Source organism: Triticum urartu, chromosome 7A (assembly GCF_056163025.1).
Source record: "Triticum urartu cultivar PI428250 chromosome 7A, HENAU_Tu73, whole genome shotgun sequence".
Lineage (NCBI taxonomy): Eukaryota > Viridiplantae > Streptophyta > Magnoliopsida > Poales > Poaceae > Triticum > Triticum urartu.
Window position 1 is genome coordinate 547055139 of NC_141879.1, and position 23310 is coordinate 547078448.

Below are 23310 nucleotides of genomic sequence, written 5' to 3' on the forward strand. Positions count from 1 at the left end.
GTGTATTGTATTACTATTTTATGTTTGAACTTTGAACATAGTGGTGTGCTCATGTACAAATGCATACTACGTTTTCCATGTCTAAACGCAATTAGTAAGTTATGTCTAAATGCAATTAGTAAGTTATGTCTCGGTACTGAGCAAGCATGTATTGTATCCATGATTATAAAACGAGAGATATCTCGCGCGATATTGTATTATAATTTTCATACTCAACCTTTACAAGATGCATCGTGCATTTACAAGAATATGTGATGATATCGTTGTAAACTTTCAGTACAATGCTTATTAAACATTGGCGTGAGCAATTCATAAATATTGCAGAAGATCATTCGGTACACAGTCACAAGCGACGAGAACTTTGTTACCTTAACCACATTGAAAAAAAATCCTTGCCTCCATTTCACATCAAACACCGCTCCGTCCATTCAGAACATCCTTGCTATTGTACACAGCTTCCTCTTCGTACACCAGTTCTGCACGATGCCACAAAACTACACTACTGTGTGCAACTGACCTATTTACAAGCGTGACTCACTAAGTGTCTACTCAATCCATGCCTGTGGTGCCACGCATCCATGACCCTAGAGACTACACACCTGTGCATCATTAACCGAGCTCCTCTAACCAGATATTCGGACCGATGCCTCTACTGTCGTACATCCGTGCCTCTAGAATCTTGACACCAGCAAGTGGGTTCAAAACCGTGCCTCCAGACAATCGTGCTTGTACTAACTACACTTCCGTGCCTCTGTTTGCTTGATCAACGTGCCTCACTTGAAACCCATAGTAACTCTACGTGCTCTGCACGCGTGATCGCCAATGCAACTTTGGTGCTGCACAGACGCGTCTCTCAGTATACCCGTACCTCCACAACCGTGCTTCTACTGACTATAATTCCATGCCTCCGTTTTGCTCAATCCACGTGCCTCACATAAAACCAACACTAACTCTACGTCCTACACACACACGTGCCTCTCGCATGAAACCCATAGTATCTCGCCCGTACAACTTTCGCACTACACACACGTAGCTCTCAGTATACCCGTGCCTCCTCATGACCATGCCTGCACTGACTTCAATTCCGTGCCTTCATTTGCTTAATCCACGTGCCTCACATAAAAGAGATACACAGCCGTGCCTCAGAGTAAACAACACACGTGCCTCTACTGTATTGATAACTATGATCCCAATTAAATAACATCCGTTCAAAAGAACATCTTTAAAAGAGATGCACAGCCATACCTCTTCTACAAACATACAACAGCAATGAACACTTAGGTTCTTAGGTTCATATCGTTTCATATATCAAGACAACATTAACCCGTGGCATAGATTTTTAAACAAAATCCATTTATGTTCAAAGGCTATAACTAACATCACTGCGGCAGAAGATTGAAGATAACAACAAGCCTCCCATCACGCTATTTGAAAGTTATCAGCACCAAGCTGTTTACTTCAATAGACGATGCCTGGAGAAAATCACTAAAACCTTCCTGTTTGAACACCATTCTACTACCCAAGCCAATGAAGTAGGAGCAAGGAGTGCTCACATATATATCATCATCACCAGATTCCAAAGTAACTTCAAGGGTTAAAACGCCAGTCCTAGGAAAAGTCACAAACTCCTTCAAACTCCTCACAACAATACCAGGAATAACCTGACAAAAAACATCAAGCTATCAGAAATAAAACAAAAATTAAAAACTATAAATAGAAGAGATAATAAAAATAAATAAATAAACAGAAACAAAGAAAAAACAGTGGAAAAAATCTGACCATATGATGACCATTAACATTCATGGAATCAATCTTGTGAACAAAAGGACAACACGGTATGTAGGCATCATCAAAGAGTTGACACCTCATGAAATACATCTGCTGATAATTAAGAAAAACACCACAGGTGTAATAACAACTCCCAACAAGTTCCATCTCGGAGTCGCTCAAACCATCAAGAGCTACAAAATATAATTACACAGGCTCAAGGGAACAGAAAAATCATCATGTGCAATAAAACAAGCTAAAAACTTCCTTAAAAATAAACCTTACCAACAGAAGGTAAAGGAGACAACGCATCTCCACGACCAACATGATAAAAATCAATACCAATCCATGTTCCATAGTGTTCAAGCTTAATGGTCATTATATCACGAGGACGAACACCATAATCACTGACCAATCGTTCCCAGGAAGGACCATGGAATTTACTCCTCAACCGACCATGACTAAACAGAACACCATACAAATAACCCTCATTGCACTGAAAAGCAAGATCAGTATCTTCGTCACCCCTCCTTATGGCTAAAGCCCTACACTCCTCGATGTAACGAGCAAGATGAGCTCTAACACTGCACGGAACATACTGCACAACAAATCAAAACAAGGATCATAATCAAAACCTAAACAACATGAGCAGCACCAAAAGAAATAAACGTGTGTGCCAAAAATTGAACAATTATAAAATGATATTCTTACAACACGCCTCCAACAACGCCGATCCAGGACCACACTGAACCCATCTACAGAAGAATCAACAGAAGAAACGGGCCACCAGGCATACGGCAAAAAGGACAAGCCATAACCGCAAGGAACACATGATTATCAAGAACTAATCACACAAAACCTAGTTGAAACTTGACATCTGATAGTGTTGGTAGTCCCCACCCGTAACTACCCCATAAATCTCCATATCCCGGAAATATAATGGGAACAAAAAGAGAAACGTCAAAGGGAAACAGGAAACCCACGAAGGCAACCGGTAGGGAACGGCGATCACGCGAACGGGGAAGCGCGGTCGACGCTAAAGAAGGACCGCCGTAAAAGCAGGCAACAAGCGCGGCGGCCGCGACGGACGAAGACTACGGCAAAGAAAGAACAGTGCTCCACGACGGTTCGCCCACACCAGAAAGAAAACAGATCTCAAAACAGATCAAAAGGTTTTACAAAACATTAAAAATATAAGGACTAAAGTAAAAAAAGGAAAACCCAAAAAGGGAAACCAGAAACCGGAAAACACGGGAGACGCCGTGCGTGCAACAAGTGTCGCGCGCGGAGCGCCTCGGAAAAGTCTCCCGACCGCTCCGCGCGTGACACTTGGCGCGTCGGGAGCGCTCCCCGACTAATCGTTGCGAGGAGCACTCCTCAATTAGTGATTTCGTAAGAAGAGGACCACGCTTGCTGGGTGACGCCCTATCATGGCCGTATGTTGCTGCAATATGCGAAAAGACAAAACAATAGGTAAAGGACGTGATAATGGAGGTACTTTTGCGAAACGAGGGCGAAATGCAAAAACTGCCACCTTTTGTTTTTTCGGGCGAAAATCTTTGAATGCAACGCTATTTCTTTTACAGAATGCATTGATCACCTGCTTAACCCAGATTATGATAGCTTGGGCCTGCCTGTCAGGCTGATGTGGCAAAAAAATACCACTCTGGCACATTGACTTGGTCTTCCTCATAATCTAGGTCAAGTGAGCTATCAATGCAGTCAGTAAAAAAATTGTGTTGCGTTTGGTGGGTTTTGTAAAAAAAGCGGTTTTCTGTTAATGACGACACAATTGTGACATGTTTGGAAGGGAGGAAAGTGACCTTGAACTCTGGTAATATAGCCAGAGTTTGGAAGGATCCTATTAGAGGTGCTGCCCCCTTGAGAGATAAATTCCCAACCTTATTTCACATATGCAACTATCAGGAGATTACTGTTGCTGAATTTAAAAACTTTGGGGGTGGTGACATGTTCAGAAGAAATTTACACCCTCCCCTCACGGATCAGTGGAAGGATCTGGTTGAGGTGGTTACCTCTTGGCAGTTATCTGACGAGACTGATCAGATTAGTTGGGCGTTGGGTAAAAAAGGTAAATTCTCGACCAAATCGGTCTATACACACTCGGAAAAGCATCTGGCTGGATGTGACTATAGATGGATCTGGAAAGCTAAAATCCCCCTTAAAATCCAAATTTTTCTTTGGCAAGTATTCCAAGACGCGGTTCTGACTAGAGAAGTCATGAGAAAGCGCAACTGGGCAGGCAATCCTAAATGCTCTTTTTGTGAGAATGTGGAGACCTCACAGCATCTTTTCTTTACGTGCCCTGTGGCTCGGGTGGTATGGAGGACGGTTGGATGTGTGTTGGGCACATCTTTATGTCCAAATAACATTTGGCAGTACTATTCCTGGTGTTATATTTTCCTTCCTGATGGAACCAAACTTTACACCTCTGGTTTGGCGGCAATCTGTTGGGCGATTTGGAACAACCGTAACCAAGCTACGTTTGAACATAAAGATCTCAAAAGCCCTTTTAATGTGGTGTATGCTGCTTGTGGTTTTTTGATGTACTGTGTAGGTTTGATGGCTGGCGATGATCGGGAGACCATGGAGCACAGAGCCAAGATGCTCAGGTCCAGTGCATCGATGATGATGAGAATCTGCGCGGCTCCAACCAACTCAGCTTCAAACTGATCCCTTCTGCATCTCTTCGGAGCTTCGAGTTCTCGTCTGTCAAGGATAGGCTGCCTTTCACTCCTGCGCGAGTGCTCTGATTGCTCTTTTGTGAGCCTGTAAGCTTGGCGAAGTTAGACTATCTTGGGTTCCTTTTGGGGACTCCTTGGTGTTTAGATCCTTTAGGTTGCGTGATCACAGGTGTCGCTGGGTTTTCGCCCCGCAATGAGCTGCTCGATGACGAGTGCTCATGGTGTGTTTCCCAGTGGTGCTTTGAACTCGCCTCCCCTTTCTAGTTTCCTTGCTATGTAGTTGGTACTTGGGTCTGTGGTTGTCTGAACTATGTATTTCCGTTATGCTTTTAATGGAAAGGGGTTGAGATCCGGTTCAAAAAAAATATCAATCAGGCACTGTTGTGGACAGGGTGCCGCACATAGATACTACTCCCTCTGTAATTGCGTTACCTTTGTTTATTTTGGATCAACTCTATAGAAAAATGTGCAAATCTACAACACCAATTGCATCGATTTTGATCAACTTCGTAGAAAAATGAGCGTAGCTTAGATGGTTAGGTTTCTTGTGATGGAACCAGTCCACCAAGGTTCAAGTCGTTTCTCGATTTATTTTAGTGAGAGAGATGTTTTCATCGGCTATGAAGATACATGTGGTGACTTCGTCGATCTTAAAATGTTGTGCTGCCTCGGTCACTAGAAAGTGCTCATAGGGGCTGTGTGGGCATCTACGTTGTACTGTGTTCAAAAAAGTTCGCAATTTTTTATACATAGTATGAAAATGTATTTCATAAAGAATCTCACGAGACTACTTTGACGATTTAGGTGCTAGTATTTTTGTAGACTTGATCAAACTTGAAACAAATTTTACCTGAGACAAACCATTAACTACAATTATTTTGGATAGAGATACCTGTTGTTTACAGAGATTTATAATAATCTCTGAAAAAACGGTTGGAAACATGTGGAACGGCTCAACCCATTTTCCAGTTAATTTAGCAATTCACATTTCCTCCTCAGCTCGGTCATTTCTCACGCCTATAAAACCTCAGCAACCCAGAGCAAACCCTCCAGTGCAACAACCCCTCCCAAGTCCCAAAAGCGGAAAAGCCACAATGACCAGGCCTCACACTGGCAGTGAGCCACCACTGGTGATGCATCTGCTGCTCTGTTGCACGTTTCTCCTGGCCTTCGCTGCTCCGGCGACCACCGCAGCCTCCGCCCCCGCCCCGGCTCCGACCCCGGCGAAGCAGACCATGACGTGGGACGTGGAGTACATCATGTGGGCGCCGGACTGCCAGCAGCGGGTGATGATCGGGATCAACGGCAAGTTCCCCGGGCCCAACATCACCGCCCGCGCCGGCGAGACCCTCAGCATCACCGTCAACAACAAGCTGCACACGGAGGGCCTCGTCATCCACTGGCACGGGATGCGGCAGGTGGGCACGCCGTGGGCGGACGGGACGGCGTCCATCTCGCAGTGCGCCGTCAGCCCGGGGGACTCGTTCACCTACGAGTTCGTCGCCGACAAGGTAGGCAACGAACGAACGTCGCAACCGAACAAAACCCCGTACCCGGAATGGCCGGGCACGTGAGGAAGGCCCAAGGAACTGAACCAAATTTGTTTTCTGGTGCAGCCGGGGACCTACTTCTACCACGGGCACTTCGGGATGCAGCGGGCGGCGGGGCTGTACGGGTGGCTCGTCGTGGACGCCACGGCGGAGCGGGGCGAGCCGTACCGGCGGGACTACGACGGCGGCGAGCTCCGCATGCTGCTCAGCGACTGGTACCACGACAACGTGTACGCGCAGGCGGCCGGGCTGGAGCAGAAGTACGATCACTTCCAGTGGGTCGGCGAGCCCCAGACGATCCTCGTCAACGGGCGAGGGCAGTACGACTGCATGCTCGGCGCGGTCACGAGGTTCCACCGGGGCATCGACCGGCGCGCCAGGACCTGCGTGCGGGGCAAGGAGGCCAAGCTGTGCGGCGACGAGGAGAGGTGCCTCCGGCGCAGCGAGTGCGGGCCCTACTGCCCGGAGAGCCAGTGCGCCCCCGTGGTGCTCGACGTGGAGCCCGGCAGGACGTACCGGCTCCGGATCGCCAGCACCACCTCCCTCGCCGCCCTCAACGTGCAGGTCCAAGGGGTGAGTAAGGAAGAAGACGCATTTCCTCTCCACTCTTCAGTAGGTGGTAGTAGTAACGTAACGTCGGTTGACACGGCGGTGGTGGTGATTTTGTAGCACGAGCTGACGGTGGTGGAGGCCGACGGCAACCCCGTGGAGCCGTTCACCGTCGCCGACATCGACATCTACTCCGGCGAGAGCTACTCCGTGCTCCTCACCACCAACCACACGCCGACGTTCTACAGGTCGGGGTCCTTCTGGGTCTCCGTCGGCGTGAGAGGACGGCCTCCCAAGACGCTGCCGGCCACCGCCGTCCTAAGGTACACCAACAGCAGGTTCCCGTGGCCGGGCAGCCCGCCGCCGGCGACTCCGGCGTGGTACGATCTGCAGCGCAGCAAGGACTTCGCCCGCAGGATCAAGGCCCGGAGGAACGCCGCCGAGGCGCCGCCGCCGCCGCGGACGGAGCAGGTGAGCCGGAGGATCGTGATGCTCAACACGCAGACCCTGGTAGACGGGCACATCAAGTGGGCCGTCAACAACGTGTCCCTGACGCTCCCGACCACCCCGTACCTCGGCGCCTACTTCTACGGCGTGCAGGGCAGCGCCTTCGACGCCTCCGGCGAGGCGCCCAACGGGTTCCCCGGCGGCTACGACATCGACCTGCCGCCGGAGAACAACAGCTACGAGGCCACGCTCAGCGACCGGGTGTACGAGCTGGCGCACGGCGCCGTGGTGGACGTGGTGCTCCAGAACGCGGACATGCGGAGGGACAACGACAGCGAGACGCACCCGTGGCACCTGCACGGCCACGACTTCTGGGTGCTGGGGTACGGCGAGGGGCGGTACACCGGCGGCGAGCGCCTCAACACGGAGGACCCGCCGCTGCGGAACACGGTGGTGGTGTTCCCGCACGGGTGGACGGCGATCCGGTTCGTCGCCGACAACGTGGGCGCGTGGGCGTTCCACTGCCACATCGAGCCGCACCTCCACATGGGCATGGGCGCCGTCTTCGTCGAAGGGGCCCACATGATACGCGAGCTGGACGTGCCCAGAGAGGCAATGATGTGCGGGGTGATCAGGACGACGGTCGCAGCCCTGACTCCCGCTAAGCCGGGCTCGCCGGCGCCGGCGCCGTGACGGCCATCGGCTCATGGATAAGCTCCTCCTCGCATGCCTGTACCAGTATATCCGTGGTCACTTGTGAATGCGCGGTGCAAAACAAAGGCTTTCCAGTCAGAACTCTAGCGTGTTTTCACTGCATTCTCAGTGAATAAAGTTTTATATTGATAAAGAAAAAAGTCTGCTTTCTGATAAACGTCGTCTTGTATATAATGAAAAGATAATTGTTTTGAAATTTTCTTAGTCCTCCGCCATCAGGGTACTATCGAATGAAATCATTCCACCAACGAGAAATTTATGCACCTAGAAATATCCAGCGAACTGCGTGTAATATGACATGAAACAAATGGAACAGGCATGGTCAATCAAGATCCGAAACAGTACAGGAGCACTCAGTATTTTTAGAATTACACAAGACATGCTAATCTGCGACGAGTATCAAATTCTCTCTTCAACATCCGTGAACATCCGGTGGTTCTTACTCCTACCAGGCTACACATATTCTACCAAAACCATGGAATCCCATCTCAAACCCCAGTTTCCAGCACCATGTATGATATTGCACGAAAACCTTGTCCGGGAGATGCTCTAGAAGCAGACAGGAAACTTATCTTGATAGTTGCTACATCAGTCGATCTTCACAGAAGCGTAGATCTTCCTCACAAACCAGAAGCAAGCATAGAAGCCGATGGTGCCAGTCAGGACGAAGAAGGCATAAGAAATGATCAGCATGTAACCAAAGTAGAGAATGCCTGAAACAAGCTTCGTGATCTCCAACTTGTTGAAGAAGTAGAAGATAGCATAAGCAAAAAGATATAGAGCTGAAGAGCCTGCGGTCAGGTATGCCCTCCACCACCAGTGGTAGTCCTCACTGCATAGCTGGAAGTAGCAGAGCACAATTGTGATCTCAGCACAGGTTACAAGGAGAATGACGAAGACTATGAAGAGGAAGCCAAAGATGTAGTAGAACTGGTTCAGCCAGATAGATGTGAGGATGAAGAAGAGCTCAATGAAGACAGCACCAAATGGCAATATGCCACCAGCAAGTATCGAGAAAGCTGGCTGCAGGTACCATGCTTGCTCGGGAATTTGTCTGGGAATCTTGTTTGTCTTGACTGGGTCCTCAATTGCTGGCTGCTTGAATCCCAAGAAACTTCCAACAAAGACCAGTGGCACGGAGATGCCAAACCAGAGAAGGACCAGAGCAAACATTGTCCCAAAAGGAACTGCACCAGATGATTTCTCACCCCAGATAAGGGCATTCAGGACGAAAAAGACCCCAAAGATTATACCAGGAAACATGAAGGCAGTTTTGAGGGTGATCTTCTTCCACTCGGTGCCCTTGAACATCTTGTAGAGGCGAGATGACGTGTAACCCGCCAATACACCCATGAAAACCCACAGAAGGACCATAGCAGTCATGAGTCCTCCACGGTTTGCAGGGGATAAGAATCCAAGTAGCGCAAACATCATGGTTACCACTGTCATGCCAAAGAACTGCACACCAGTTCCAACATAAACGCAAAGAAGACCTGAATGAACAGGAGGCCTGAAGGCATCACCATGCACTAACTTCCATCCAGTTTCTTCTTGGGCCTCGTCCTGATTGTCAAGCTGATTATAGTTTGCTATGTCCTTGTAAAGGGTCCTCATCATAATCATGGCTATCATGCCAGAAAGGAAAAGGACAATCATCAAGGAGTTAATGATCGAGAACCAGTGGATTTGGCTGTCACTGGAAAGAAGGTAGACATCCCAGCGAGATGCCCATATGATCTCACTAGACTGCAGAAGATCAATTGTGAATTAATCAGCACGGCAGGAACATGAATGCCAGCAACAAAGGATATGAAAAAGGTAATATACCTCAAAGGTAACGTCGTAAGAGAATACAACATATGCATCAGGAGCCACCTCTTGAGGTGTGTGACTACCAGGAGTTATCTTCGTGTTAGCGTTGCAAGTTTGTACTGTAGGATTCTTGTCATCCCAGGCACCATATTCATGTTTAATGCTGTATGAAGGTAGACAGTGAATAGGCAAGTTATGATAGGCACATGTATCTTCACATAAGATATAAATTTATAAAAAGCCAAGCACTAATTTCTACTCCCTCCGTCCCAAAATAAGTGTCTCAAGCTTAGTACAACTTTGTACTAGTGTTAGTACAAAGTTGAGACACTTATTTTGGGACGGAGGGAGTGCTAAATATTGGCTATGTTGAACATTTACTATAGAGATTAAACTATTTATGAAATGATCAAAAACATTAGATGGACATGAATTTCAATTGGTGTTCGGACTGGGCAGCTACGCATACCCATAACAAAACAAGATCAATTCGACCATGAGGCATGACTAAGTATACATAACATACCTGCTAGGAATCACATGGAAGCCAACAATACGAGCCTCTGGGGAGTTTAGGTCTTCATGGTACAAGACTTTAAAGCTCAAGTGATTGTTAATATAGTACTTGTCATCCTTGAGCTGCCAATATTGTGCTCAAATTAAACAAGTTCCTTGATAAATGTTTCATGTTTCAATGAGTAGCAATCGACTTGGTGAGATGCTCACCTTATAGCCAACGCGGTAACCATGATCAAAGATCGGTTGGCTCCCTTCCCGTGTCTGCCTAGGGACCACAACTGGGAGATTATCCAAAATCCTGATAGAAGGAAAGTAGATTGTCAGGCACTGTATTATATATAGCTTATGCGGAACATAAACCACAATTCTACAACTTGGACCAGTATCATATGTAAGCCGGCTAGACAGTCATGTTAATCTTTTTTTGGCGGGGAACGGTCATGTTAATCAACTGGCAATACAACAAGAACTTCAAAATCAGAACATACATGTTCACTCGATATTCATCATCGATCTTCTCTCTGAAATTCTTTGCAGCTTCTGCAGACAGCTTTGTTCGACAAACAACTTTGCAACTCTCATCCCTCCTCATCTTGAACTGCAAGAGTTGGGAAAGTGAACTTAAGTTAATGAGTGCACAACTTATCATATTATGTTGTCGTGCTCTCTACACCCTTGAACAAACGGGCAAAAACCATTTGTAGAGTATTTAATGCAAGATACACTGGTAGTATACTTACATTATAGACAGAGTTTTCAATTCGGTCCCCACGAAGGACTTCCCCTAAGTTCTCAGCACTGTTCTTAATCGCCTCAGGTTTGCAGTAGTCCAGGAAATAATAGTCATATGGAAGTTGTGTCTTTATAGATGACAGCTTGTTGACCTTCACCTGGAGATCATCATCCTGCAATATGAGCGGTTAGTCAACCTTTGAAAACCATTGAGCAAACAGAGAATATACACAGGAAACAATGGATAAAACTTCCAAACAATCATATCTATATACCTAAATTGTTGATCCCCACTAACTCAATTATCCTAACCTGCAACCATGCCAACTCATCATGCCATCATGCATACACCACTAAATTTAATTCTCTCGATATGCAACTATGCCAATTCACCATGTCACCATGCATGCTACTCATTCTCAATAAATATTTTACAACTATATAATAACCAGATATTGTAAATTGTATGTACTATTATTTCAATTCTCATATTGCTAATCAAAATACTGAAGTTTCATACTGCCAAATCTCATAGAAATAACTGCATCTAATTCCCACAGCAACACGCGGGGTATCATCTCTAGTTTAGAAGTTTGGTTATACAACTGTAATTGCCATAATAATTGAATGGTATGGTAAGTTGGTAACTGTCTCTCCAAAGAAATGACAGTCACCAATGCAACACAACAACTGGAGCTCCATAAACAAGAGGACTCCAACAACTTGTAAATGATGAAATCAATTAACACGTCAATTTAATGGCACCGGAGAACAGCATGCAAGTGTTAACAGGTGTTAATTAAGTTATACAGAGTGTATCCTGTTTTCCTGATCTCCTGAAATTGTAAATGTGTTAGGAGGCAACAAGAAACAACAACCATGCACTTGTCTATAAGGTGTGGCTTCTTCAAGTAGATCGCGAAGCACATAGGCAACACATATAGGCTTCAACATAAACGTTACTATTGCAGAATATACTTCTACACATTTGATTCTCATCAGAATATCATTCAAACAAGAGAACCAAATGAGCTTAAAATAGGTAAGGAGACTATTTGTCTATATCAAACTATATTATGATGGTATAACGGAAAGGGACCTCAGGATATGCATGGTGTTTTTAGATGATGTGGACATTCTAATACAACAACTCTAGTACATCTACAAGCATACTACATAAGGTATGTTGCCGTTTCGAACATTTTAATTGAAGAATGGTCTGCCTGTTGTCGTTTGCAGCCATCATATGAAGATATTAGGCCCTAGCAAGTTAGACGAAGACAACACTTCAGTTCATGCCACTTTCACAAGGTTTTGGTTGCAGTGTTGCAATCTCCATGAAACCCACCAACATACACAACAATAGGTACCTAACTGAATTTTCTACCCAAATCGCCCAAATAGTGTACTACCCAGTAAATACATGTTCTCCAACACTACAAAGGATACTAAATTAAACAGCGATGAAAACAAGAGACGAAGCGATAACGTGTCTACACCTCTAGATGAACTCAAACAAGCAGAAACCAAAAATCCCCTGCTTATCAACACTTTCTGAAGTGTGACTTGCACCCATCCCACAATAATACCTATGCACTGCACCAAGACACAGTTAACCACATCGACGAATCTCACTATACCGTGCAATACCATCGCGATTCATGCTAAGGAGAGCTAAAAACAACATCAGGAGTCGGCCAATGGAACGAGGAGCCTAACCCCGACGCACCATGCTCGACAAAATTAAACGCACGCAATCAAGGCCAAGCGGGCACTGCCACGTACAGCTTTCACCCTACCCGCAGGTACGCCCAGAACGCACACGCAAGCCAGCATAAAATCCAGACATTCGGCTCTCCACCTCCATTGCTCAGGTCACAAAACCCTGAACCACAGACGCACCCCCTACCAATAATCCTCCAAATGCGTGGAGACCTTCCGAACCCGGGGAAACGAGGCCTGGCGAGCCAGATCTGAGGCCGCGCCTCCCGGTACGGCTAGATCCACCGGCGCGGGCGGCCGGGAGGCCACCTAGAGCTTAGATCCGAGGAGGGGAGGGCGAGCGGGGGGGGCGGATTGCTCACCTTCTGGAAGTCGCGGGGGGCGACGCCGGGGAGGTAGAAGGCGCGGGCGGGGGTGGAGACGAGGCACACGGCGGCGGCGACGAGGAAGAGGGGGAGGAGCAGGAGGCGGCCGCGCGGGCCGCCGGCGATCGCCATGTCGGGTGAGGCGAGGCGGGGGAGAAGCGGGGGAGTAGTGTGCGTGCCGAGAAGAGAAAATGGGGGTGGTGCCTGCCCTGGTGGTGGGGAAGTCCCGAGCTACGACGGCCTACGGAAGGGTGCAAGTGCAATGAGCCGATAAACGGCCGTGATTCGTCGACATAATGAAAGGAAATGGATTACGTATGTGTCGTGCGGAACAAAATTCAAAATGGAAACCCCACCGACAGGGGAGCCGTCTTATTCCGACCTGCACTGGATGGTTCCCGTCAACCTCATATCACTTTCATCATTTTGGAGTCACCAGAAAGAAAAATTTAGGTGCATTCGTTGAAAAACACTTTACCTCAAAGACTTTTTTTTATTTTGTAGTATCTTTGTAAACTAATATAAGAGCATTTAGATCACTAAGTTTACGCAGGGAGTATGTATTTTCTACTCGTACGTATTAGATGGCACTTTACCTTCTTCAACAGTTCTCTTGACAACATGACATACTTCCTCCGTCTGAATTAATTTGTCACTGAAACGAGTGTCTCCAATTCTTTGTTATATTATTTCTTCCTGCACTTCCAACTTCGTAAGTTGACAATGCCGACCATGCTCGTGATCCACCGACACAGGCGCCGGTAATAGTTTATTACATGTCCAAGATCAACGGTAACCAAATTTTTAATTTCGATTTGCTTATGGCTCAGCCTCTCAGGAGCCGCCCATTAGGCAGTCATAAGTGACTCTGGTCCCCCCATTTTCTTTCACTTCAAAATTCCACATATAACACTCGGTAGAAAGAATCTATCGTACAGCTACAAAACCAAATACTCTAAAATGTTAACAGAAAGGCACTAATGAAATTTAAGTATATCCCAGTACCAAACCAAGTTTGAACAACCGTTCAAAAGCGATCATTCAAAGTCACCGAAACGATCAACATTAAAAAGACGAGGCAAACCAAAATGACTACACTACGCTTTCTCTACGCTTGGTTCGGCGCAACTTGCAACCCCTGGTAAAATAGTCTCCACTGCAACTTTCTCATGCACACGGCAACAAGTTACTGTGCGTTTCAAGTTTCAGAAAAGTAAAGAAGAAAGACAGCCGGGTGCATGTAGCTCCGGCTTGCGCATGGACTTAACTCGTGACATGGTTACAAGGCAGCAGATTTACCACTGCTCCAAGGCTCCCCTTCCCAGAAAAGTAAATTAGTACCAAGAGAAAATAATTACAGCCTAGAGGTTACAGACAGAACCCATGTAGTTGACGATGTACACCAGCACGTGCAGTCCAGCACAGTTTATTGCCCCATCTTTATTCATACACAAAAGTAGATACAACCAGCGTGTTCGAGCATCTTGGCCTAGAATGCTCTTGCTAACAGTTCCGGTAAGTGAAACCAAAAAAGAGCTCATGTGCGTTGGTTCAACATTCAACAATACAGGAGATGATATTACACAAGACAATAATATTACAGAAGACGCCGTGACCCAAGAAATCTACAGATAACATATGCTCGCTGACTCAAAGAATGGGATCTGACTATATAATTACTACAGCAAAAAGGCCAGAAGTTTGAACTGCTCAATTTATTCAATCTGCACTCGAGAAAACATTGGATCTCCCAACAAAGATGAGATCAGTGGGCAGCATCTCTGCTGTAGAACGCATCCAAGGTCTTCGCGGGGATACGATGGAGAAGCTCGCGAGGGAAGATGCGGAGCAATGTCCATGCTAGGTCAAGTGACTGGAAGATGTTCCGAGTATCGTATGCTCCCTGTGCTACAAATTTCCTCTCAAATTTGTCAAGGAATTCTAGATAAAGCTGCACAAGCAAAAAAACAGTACATTAGATTCTTTGATTTCTAAAAAGACCATGAGCCCATGGGCTGGTTTACTTAGTTGGCTGGTGAGCAGTTACGGACCAGATCTTCAGAAGAGAGAGCCTCCTCTCCCACGACTGCTTTCATGGCCTGGACATCCTTTCCAATAGCATAGTTGGCATAAAGCTGAACAGAAAGCAGGATGTGTGATTCCTCTGTATGTTACAATTGGCTAGAAAGGGAACCAAATATACAGTGTTCAAGTAAGTACCTGGTTAGACACATCTGAATGGTCACGACGGGTCATACCCTCACCAATAGCACTCTGCAAAGAATTATTGACAATTCTTAGAACTAAATTTCGGTATGAAATCCTGATAGCATCTTAAAGTAATGGACCCAGTTTTGTAAAGCTCGATTGGTAAGCCATCTCACCTTCATCAACCGAGAGAGAGATGGAAGGACATTGATGGGTGGGTATATCTGAAACAATACCATGACATCATGTAAACATTGAGAAAAATATTAAGAAGGGAAAGAATTACTACGGGTTCTGAATGTAAAGAGCTGTATTCCAGAAGTAAAAGAACAAGTGAAAGTACCTGTCTGTTATGGAGCTGTCTGTCAATGTATATCTGTCCTTCAGTAATGTACCCCGTGAGATCAGGAGTTGGATGTGTGATATCTGTTTGGAGGGAAAAGGACACTCCATGGTCATTGCATTCATATGTAAAATGGTCAATAAAATGGAATGTGCAGTAATGATTGGCCTAAATGCAATCAGATTTGCAGTTGATGTTAGTCCGCCAAACAAGAGTGTTCAGATACTCAAGCTAGATTGTATCACACTCAGGACTCAGCAAAATGGTCAAACACAAACAGACAACATGCTGATTTTAATCTATTGCACGTCAAGTTTATAGCATGTTCATTACACAATTGCCGGTGCTACAAGGAATAGAGCAAGCAATTCACTACTTACCATCATTAGGCATAGTTAGAATGGGTATTTGGGTAATGGAGCCTGTTCTTCCCTCAATACGCCCAGCACGCTCATAAATGGTTGCCAGATCAGTATACATATATCCAGGATAACCACGCCTACCTGGCACCTCTTCTCGGGCTGCTGATACCTACACATAAGCAGAAGTGGGTTACTGACTTGTTACGGCAGCAAGTGCAAAATTATTACAGTTGAGCATAAAAGTTACTACATATACTCCAAATGCAGTACTATCAAGGTGGAAATCTTACAACTTACTGGATAGAGAAAACTACAAAACAATGTTATAAGTTAATAGAAACGTCAAGGTTCTGTTTTCAACACTAACACTGTATGGCCGTTTGGCAGTGGTGTGATTAACAAAGAAAAATAAGATATTTCAACACCAGATCAAGACCAAACTCTGTCACTTCAGTTTGTACTGCATTTTGTACAAGACAGTTTCAAGTTTTAGTTCATTCAAGCAGTAATTTTTGCAATTAGATGGACGACATTTTAGTGTGCAATAAGGTTATACAATTTTATCAATCCTTTCCTTAAAAAATCATTAACTATTCAGGTCACTGGCAAAACATCAGGACAAGAAGTACTCCAAGGAAGAGCGAGCTGACTTGAAAATGCACTTCAATGAAATCATGCTCTAGTTGATGAAATATCAAGGGCAATACCTCACGAAGTGCATCTGCATATGAACTCATATCTGTCAAGATGACCAGAACGTGCTTCCCACATTCATATGCCAAATATTCTGCTGTTGTTAGCGCAATACGAGGGGTGATGATGCGTTCGATCGTGGGGTCATTTGCCTAAAAGACAAACAAGAGAAGAGTGTTAAATTATGTTTTGTTTGGCATTGACCGAGTCAAATCTTGTTTAGGAGACAACTAAAAAATTATCAAATACAAATTATAGCTATATATGCAGTAATAATTTTTGTCTTGCGGTAGGAAAAAGTCTGGTTAACAAGTAGAATGTAAATACCAAGTTCAGGAAAAGGGTGACCCTCTCCATTGAACCATTCTCTTCAAAATCACGTTTGAAGAATTGGGCTGTCTCCATGTTCACTCCCATAGCAGCAAACACAATAGCAAAATTGTCATCTTCACCACCACCCTGGTACATCAAAGAAATCAGATCAATCAACAAGCTATGATTTGGCCACGGTTGCAAAAATGGTCTCTTTCAAAGAGATGGTTACCTCTGCATGCTTTCCTTTCTCCAGCCTCTTGACAAGACCAGCCTGACGACAAATCTGAGCAGCGATTTCATTATGAGGAAGACCAGCAGCAGAAAAGAGAGGAATCTTTTGCCCTCGAGCAATGGAGTTCATGACATCAATTGTAGATATCCCTGTTTGAATCATCTCCTCTGGGTAGGTTCTCTCACTTGGGTTAATAGAACTTCCTGAAATAAGTAACAATACATAACTATCAGAAGTAAAAAAATGATTACAGTTTAACACCATTCATAGTTCTAATTTTGTCCTATAAAGAACAATGAACATACACTTAACCATGAAGCTCTTAAATAACAGTATCCTTGAACTGAGAAAGCACTTACCGGAGATATCCAAGTAGGCCTCAGGCAATATCGGGGGGCCATTATCAATAGGTTTTCCAGAGCCGTTAAAAATACGACCAAGCATATCAAGCGAGACAGGAGTTTTCAGGACCTGTCACAGAAGCAGCATACCATAAGTAAGCAACAAAAAGTGGCAGCTTTCATATTCATATACAAACAGGAAGGCAGACAATATTATTTTAAATTTCATTCTCATAGTTCAATGTGGGCTTGTCCACGTTATCCCATTCCGGTGGTATGCAGTTGTGATGCCTCCTTACTCAACAATAAGCATGACTTAGCATTTTCAAGAATGAATGTCCTCATCATCAGTTCATCATACTATAACAGTGGCCAACCAAAAGCTTCCTTTTAGAGAGCATTTAAACAATAAAGAGACAAGAAGAGAGTTGTGGATAATGGGCATTTACCTCGCCTGTGAACTGAACAGTTGTGTATTTGTTGTCTATTCCTGAAGTGCCTTCAAAGACCTGTATAAACAGTCAATCCGTTCAGATAAACATAGATAAGGGCAGTCTAAAGTTTACTCGAAAATGAAATTAAACTAACCATATTACTAAATCAAATCAGAACATAACATGGTATTACTTCAGAAAGAGACTAGACTGAACATTTTTTTCATCAAAACAATGCAGAAGAGAATATTAATTAACCTGCACGACAGCCTTTTCACCATCAACTTCCAGAACTTGACCACGCCGGGTGGTGCCATCTCCCAATCGGATGTTTACAATCTCCTGGTATTTTGGGCCCTATAGACCATAATGACAATAATGAAATAGTAAGAAAAAGGAACTACTAGAATAATCCGGTAAAAAATGTGGGAATATGCTAACAGATGCACAAATTAGAAAAACATACACACCTTTACTTTGTCCAAGATAACCAGAGGTCCTGCCACACCAGAAACTGTCCTGTACTCTGCATAAGTAAATGTTTAGTAAGCACCGTCTTTGTTCGGTCATCTGAAAAGAATGCTTTTCTAGCAGCAGTACTAGTATGTGCACTTTGACCCTATGCCGTTGATAACAATGAATTGTACTTAGCGGAATGCACTTTTTGCTATGAATGAAGCTTCCAAAAAGGTTAACATTAAAAAGAAAAAAATGAACGGTAGACTAAAAGAATTGGCATAGTGCAAGGAGCATAATGTTGCATAGTTAAAAACAAACTGCAAAGCTACAAAAAGCAAACTTCGTCTACAATTTGATTAGGTCCCTCTCTGTTGGAACACTATGGATTTCCAGCAAAAGCTATATGGCTGAGTTATATTATTATATCAAATGGTCCCTTATCTTGTAGCCTAAGCTCGTTTACATATACGGAAGTCGGCATCTCAAACTTCCTATCCAAAGCTGGCGCCACAATGCAAGTGCTGACGGGCTGCAATGGCAGTTACCCGACGACAACAGGCAACAGCGCGGCACGACCACTGCTGGGCACACAAAGCTAAAGCAGAAAGAGACACTAGACGAGATGTGTTCGACGACTCACCTATGCCGATCTCCAGGGTTCCCTCCTCCATGTCGGCGCCCTCCTTCACCAGGCCCATGCTGAACCCAACGAAGAGCTACCTGCGGAGAGCATCACCAACCACGCCGTCAGAATCAACACGCAAAACGATCCGCGTCGCTTGTCCAAGCAACGCGGATCGCCCCGATCCCGCCGACAAAAAGAAATACACAGCGAGCTGTCTGCCAATCGCGCCCGCCGCTCCAAATTCAGGAGCAACGCGGGGCCTCCGCCCGACCCCTAGACCCAGATCTAGGCATTGGGGGCAGATCTCGATCCCGATCTCGGATTCGACGCCCGTAATGGCGTGGCGGGACGAACCTAGCCTCCCCGCGCGGAGTGGGGGGCGATTGGCTGCCCGCGGCGCGGCGCGAGGCGAGCGAGCTTCGCCGCGGGACCGGGGGTGGGGGGCTCGAGAGCAGGGGAGGGAGCGTACCTCGGGTTGGGATCGGTGGGAGACGGCGAGGAGGGGGAGGGGGAGGGGGAGGTGCTGGTGCTGGTGGATCGTGTGGGCGACGACGCAGCTGGGAGAAGAAGAGGAGGAGGGCAGACGGGAGAAATTAATGCAGGCAAACCCAATCGTTGAGGGAGGGGATACCGCTTTTGCGTGTCTGTCCCTGCAGAATACAGAATTTGCAAATACGGCCCGTGACCGGATCAGACACGAATCAGCCCCGCGTCTAAAACTGTATTCCTGTGTGGCTTGCCTTTTCAGGCCTCTTTGGTTTGGAAGATTTTTTAAGAAATTTTATAGGATTGGATTTTCATAGGAATTTTTTTTTGAGTCCTTTGATTTGGAGGAATGGGATCCTATTCCTATGGAGAAATTCTTCATATCCTTCACATTTACTCATAGGATAGAAAAATCATAGAAAATGAGATACATGCATCTCAAATCCTATGAATAAGAATAGGAAAGGAGATGTTCTTTGATTCACTTCATAGAATTTTTTTCATTGAGTCTAGACTAATGTTTATTTTCCTATGAAATGTGAAGGATAGGAAGATTTTCTCCATAGAAATAGGATTCCATTCCTAGAAACCAAATAGCTCCATAGGAATTTTTTCTATAAAAATCCCACCATATGAAAATCCTACAAACCAAAGGAGGCCTCGGTCCGGAATTCCAATCCAGCTTAGGATGATTACAAATATCGCTTGGTCAACATCTCAAATTTTTTTATAAGACAGGACATGTGCCTACTGTTCAACTTCGTCCACAAACTTCACCACCCCGACTGCCCCGCCTTGAAAGAGCTGGTTTCTCACCGACATCACCGGGGGACGTCGGGAACCACTCTGCTATGTCGTTCCTCGAGGTCATCGTTCGCGGGGTCTCCCAACATACAGGGCTATCACTCGCGTGGATCTCCGGAATGGACGCAACACCTCCTTCTGGCATGACCGCTAGCGGCCCGGCGACGCTCTCTGCTTCGAGTACGCGACACTCTTCTCTCACTCTACGCGACCCAACGCCATGGTGGTGACGGTCATCGTCGGCGGCATTCATCTCCAGAGACACCTCTCGACCGTCGTTGTTGCTCAGCTTGTGGAGGCGCAGGCTCTCCTTCATGATCTTGAGTTGGTGGATGCCCCGAACCGTCGGTTCATGGCTTGGGGGGAGGACCTCGAGTTCAGCTCGCGCGTCGTGTTCCGTCTGTTGTCCCCAAACAGGGTGCTCTATCAGTCCTCCATCGACATCTGGAGCTCCAGCCTCCCAAGGAAGATCAAAATTTTCGTTTGCATGTTGTTCTGTGGTCGCTTCAGCACCAGGACAAACCTGCATGCGAAGGATTGTGCCCCCTCCAGCACATGTGCCACCTATCCGCCCAAGGAGTCCACCGCCCACATCTTCGTCGCTTGTAGTCACGTCGCCTCTACATGGGATCCTCTCAGATAGGTCATTTCCTCTCGGTCGAGGAAATTCTCTCCTCGACGCCGCCGGCGGCGGCCACAACCGCCTAATTGAAGGACAAGCTCTTTGTGCTAAACGGGTAGGTTTTGAAGGCTCGCAACAACGCCACTTTCAACGTGATCGGATGTCGTGCTTGCGACATCCTCAACGGAATGGCTGACGACCCCCTGTTATGGAACCGACATTGCGACGCTCACTCTCAGAGTCGCCTTCTTTCGTTCTGCATTTTCTTTCTCTGGGCTTCATAGCTTTTCTCCCTCATTTTTATTTTTTCGCTTCTTAGCTTCTTGTTTTCTATCTTTTCGATGAAAAACACTGTATAATTGCCAAGTCCTTCAAGTAATATAACAACCAGTGGGGCCCCTGCCCCCCGTCATTCTAAAAAGAATATTGTAAGACGTTTTTAGAGTCCATGGTGGTGTTAAAAAAAGGTCTTATAGGAGTATGTTACAGAGGGAGAATTTTGTTTTTTCTTTTGTGGGAAGGTTAATATTTTGTTTTTGGTTGGCTATACTAACACCATGTGTCCTGCTGAGAAAATTACATTTTCTTTTGAGTTTACAACAATGCGGTGAGAACTAAACTTTGTACGTGTAGATTCACGTGTATATTGAAACACTTGGTTCATCCGCTTGCCGCTTTTTAAACACGTCACTGTCGCCTACTCCTAAATGATGGTACTAGCAAAGTTTTAAAAAAATGCTCTCTCCGTAAACACTCTGACCGTGCCTTTTGTCGGGCGAACCATCCTTCAAACAGAGCCTACAAAATATCATGTTTTTTAGAGGGACTTGCAAACAATGTCCAAAATTCTTTGGTTCTACTTCTTCTGGTAATAGAAAACAAATTAATCTGCTGGTGGACCACGGGCTGAGATGATCATGCATCACGGGACGATTGCTCCATGGCTTGTGTGTTCTCCAAAGGCCATGACTTCACATAAGGGTGATAAGGTCAAGTTTGATATAGTTTAATTATTACAGGTTCTTTCTGTAATTGTGCCCTAATTCAATTAGGCCAAAGCAGAACATATGGCCCTACATGCTTCCCCTCGGGGCAAGGAACAAAATTAGAATCCGTGCTCTCTTCTTTTACTATCTTGTCATGAGGTATGCTGAAGCTGATATACAAGTACTGTACTGTAGCATCCGATCCATAATTGGAAATCGCATACCGCGTATAATGCCCCAATTCGTAAAGTAACCGTTAGTCAAAGTACGGATCCATGCAAAAAATCTACCAGATCCGACCCTGCAAACGCGTCGGACCCGTAAATATTTTTTTGGGACACGGCAAAATTCTTACCCCATCCGTGAAAACGCAGGTTCCCCTTCCCTTTCCTCGCCCCGTCGGTGCCCTGTATATAGCGGGAGCGATTGGCGGGGGCGACATTTCATCCCACGCTTTCCTCATCCACCGTCGTCTGGCCGCCACCTATGATTCCGGCCATACCGGCCGACGGGCCGCCACACGCCCGTGATTGTCCTCCACCACTTCCTCCTGCCTCGACCGGCCGGAAAGTTGTAGATTGGCGGCGGTTGTTTGTCGCGGTCGCCGGATTTGGCGTTTCCGGCCACTGTGACTGTGCCAATCCATGGATTGATCGGGGAGCACCCCGCACAACCCCGACAAAACCTGAGCGAAAACAACGGGGTATTTTCTTGCTTTCATTCAGCTTTGTCAACCTATTCGGTTCAATTTCGGTAGCTTATTGATATGGTCATATATGTAGAAAGGTGGATGCTCATTTTGGTATTGGGAAGAAGAATACATCAATTTATTGATATGAAGAAACTTAATAGATGTACGTGCACTCGTTGGTAGAACTGAGACTAATGACGCAGCTGCATGTGCAATTAGAGAAGAAACTAGAGGGGAAACAATGTCTGCTTCTTTAGAATCAAAGAAGAAGAATAAAGAATGCAAGATCAAGAATTCGCATATCAACAATGAATGCATGGAGAAGATATTGTCCAACTAGTGGAAGCAGCTATGGAAGTTGGATATCTTCTAAAATGCCTAATTGTGATTTTTGTTTTTTTGTCTTGCTATTCTAGCAAAGATTTAATGAATTATTATGTATCCAATGATTTTAAAGAAAATAAAAAAGCAAAAAATATGTTTTCATGCCTGAAATTGAAATGCAAACTACTGATGTACGGCCGGGGTGGGCGGTGGCGGACGAGCAGACTAATCCTTCTTTTCGTTTTTTTTATAGATTTTGCCTAAAACAGTTAAATTTCCATAAAAACCGAAAATTTGAATCAACAAGGCCTAAACTTAGTTTCAGATGTGCATTCATATGGCTCAATCCCTTGAGGGTTATTTCTCGAAAGGTAGTAACAGACAAATGATTTAGCCCAAGCACTCTGTAACTTCTCACGTGCAAATTCGACAATTCTGTCGTTGTTTGTCTGATTCCGATGTGATGCGGTGCCACGTGGATGGTCCAAGTCCAGATCAGGTGACGT

General features: G+C 45.6%; 3 protein-coding genes across 3 annotated transcripts; 1 reads left to right on the plus strand and 2 right to left on the minus strand.

The window, feature by feature from the left end:
* The first annotated feature begins 5408 nt into the window (after positions 1-5408).
* On the plus strand, positions 5409-7876 carry LOC147960367 (L-ascorbate oxidase-like). Its single transcript, XM_087537290.1, has 3 exons — positions 5409-5980; positions 6086-6592; positions 6689-7876. Exons 1-3 carry the CDS (start codon positions 5411-5413, stop codon positions 7706-7708), a joined length of 2097 nt encoding a protein of 698 aa, XP_087393416.1. The 5' UTR covers positions 5409-5410; the 3' UTR covers positions 7709-7876.
* Positions 7877-8000: 124 nt separating this feature from the next.
* LOC147960368 (transmembrane 9 superfamily member 7-like) lies at positions 8001-13139 on the minus strand. The gene is made up of 7 exons (XM_087537291.1): positions 12877-13139; positions 10801-10965; positions 10549-10658; positions 10268-10358; positions 10068-10180; positions 9557-9704; positions 8001-9475 (listed from the first exon to the last, which is right to left on the minus strand). Exons 1-7 carry the CDS (start codon positions 13009-13011, stop codon positions 8318-8320), a joined length of 1920 nt encoding a protein of 639 aa, XP_087393417.1. The 5' UTR covers positions 13012-13139; the 3' UTR covers positions 8001-8317.
* A 1150-nt stretch (positions 13140-14289) lies between these two features.
* On the minus strand, positions 14290-19516 carry LOC147960369 (V-type proton ATPase subunit B 1). Its single transcript, XM_087538178.1, has 15 exons — positions 19361-19516; positions 18907-18986; positions 18278-18333; positions 18066-18164; positions 17823-17882; positions 17392-17503; positions 17030-17235; positions 16813-16944; positions 16500-16637; positions 15811-15961; positions 15431-15513; positions 15264-15311; positions 15100-15153; positions 14931-15014; positions 14290-14830 (listed from the first exon to the last, which is right to left on the minus strand). Exons 2-15 carry the CDS (start codon positions 18962-18964, stop codon positions 14645-14647), a joined length of 1467 nt encoding a protein of 488 aa, XP_087394304.1. The 5' UTR covers positions 18965-18986; positions 19361-19516; the 3' UTR covers positions 14290-14644.
* Positions 19517-23310: the final 3794 nt, after the last annotated feature.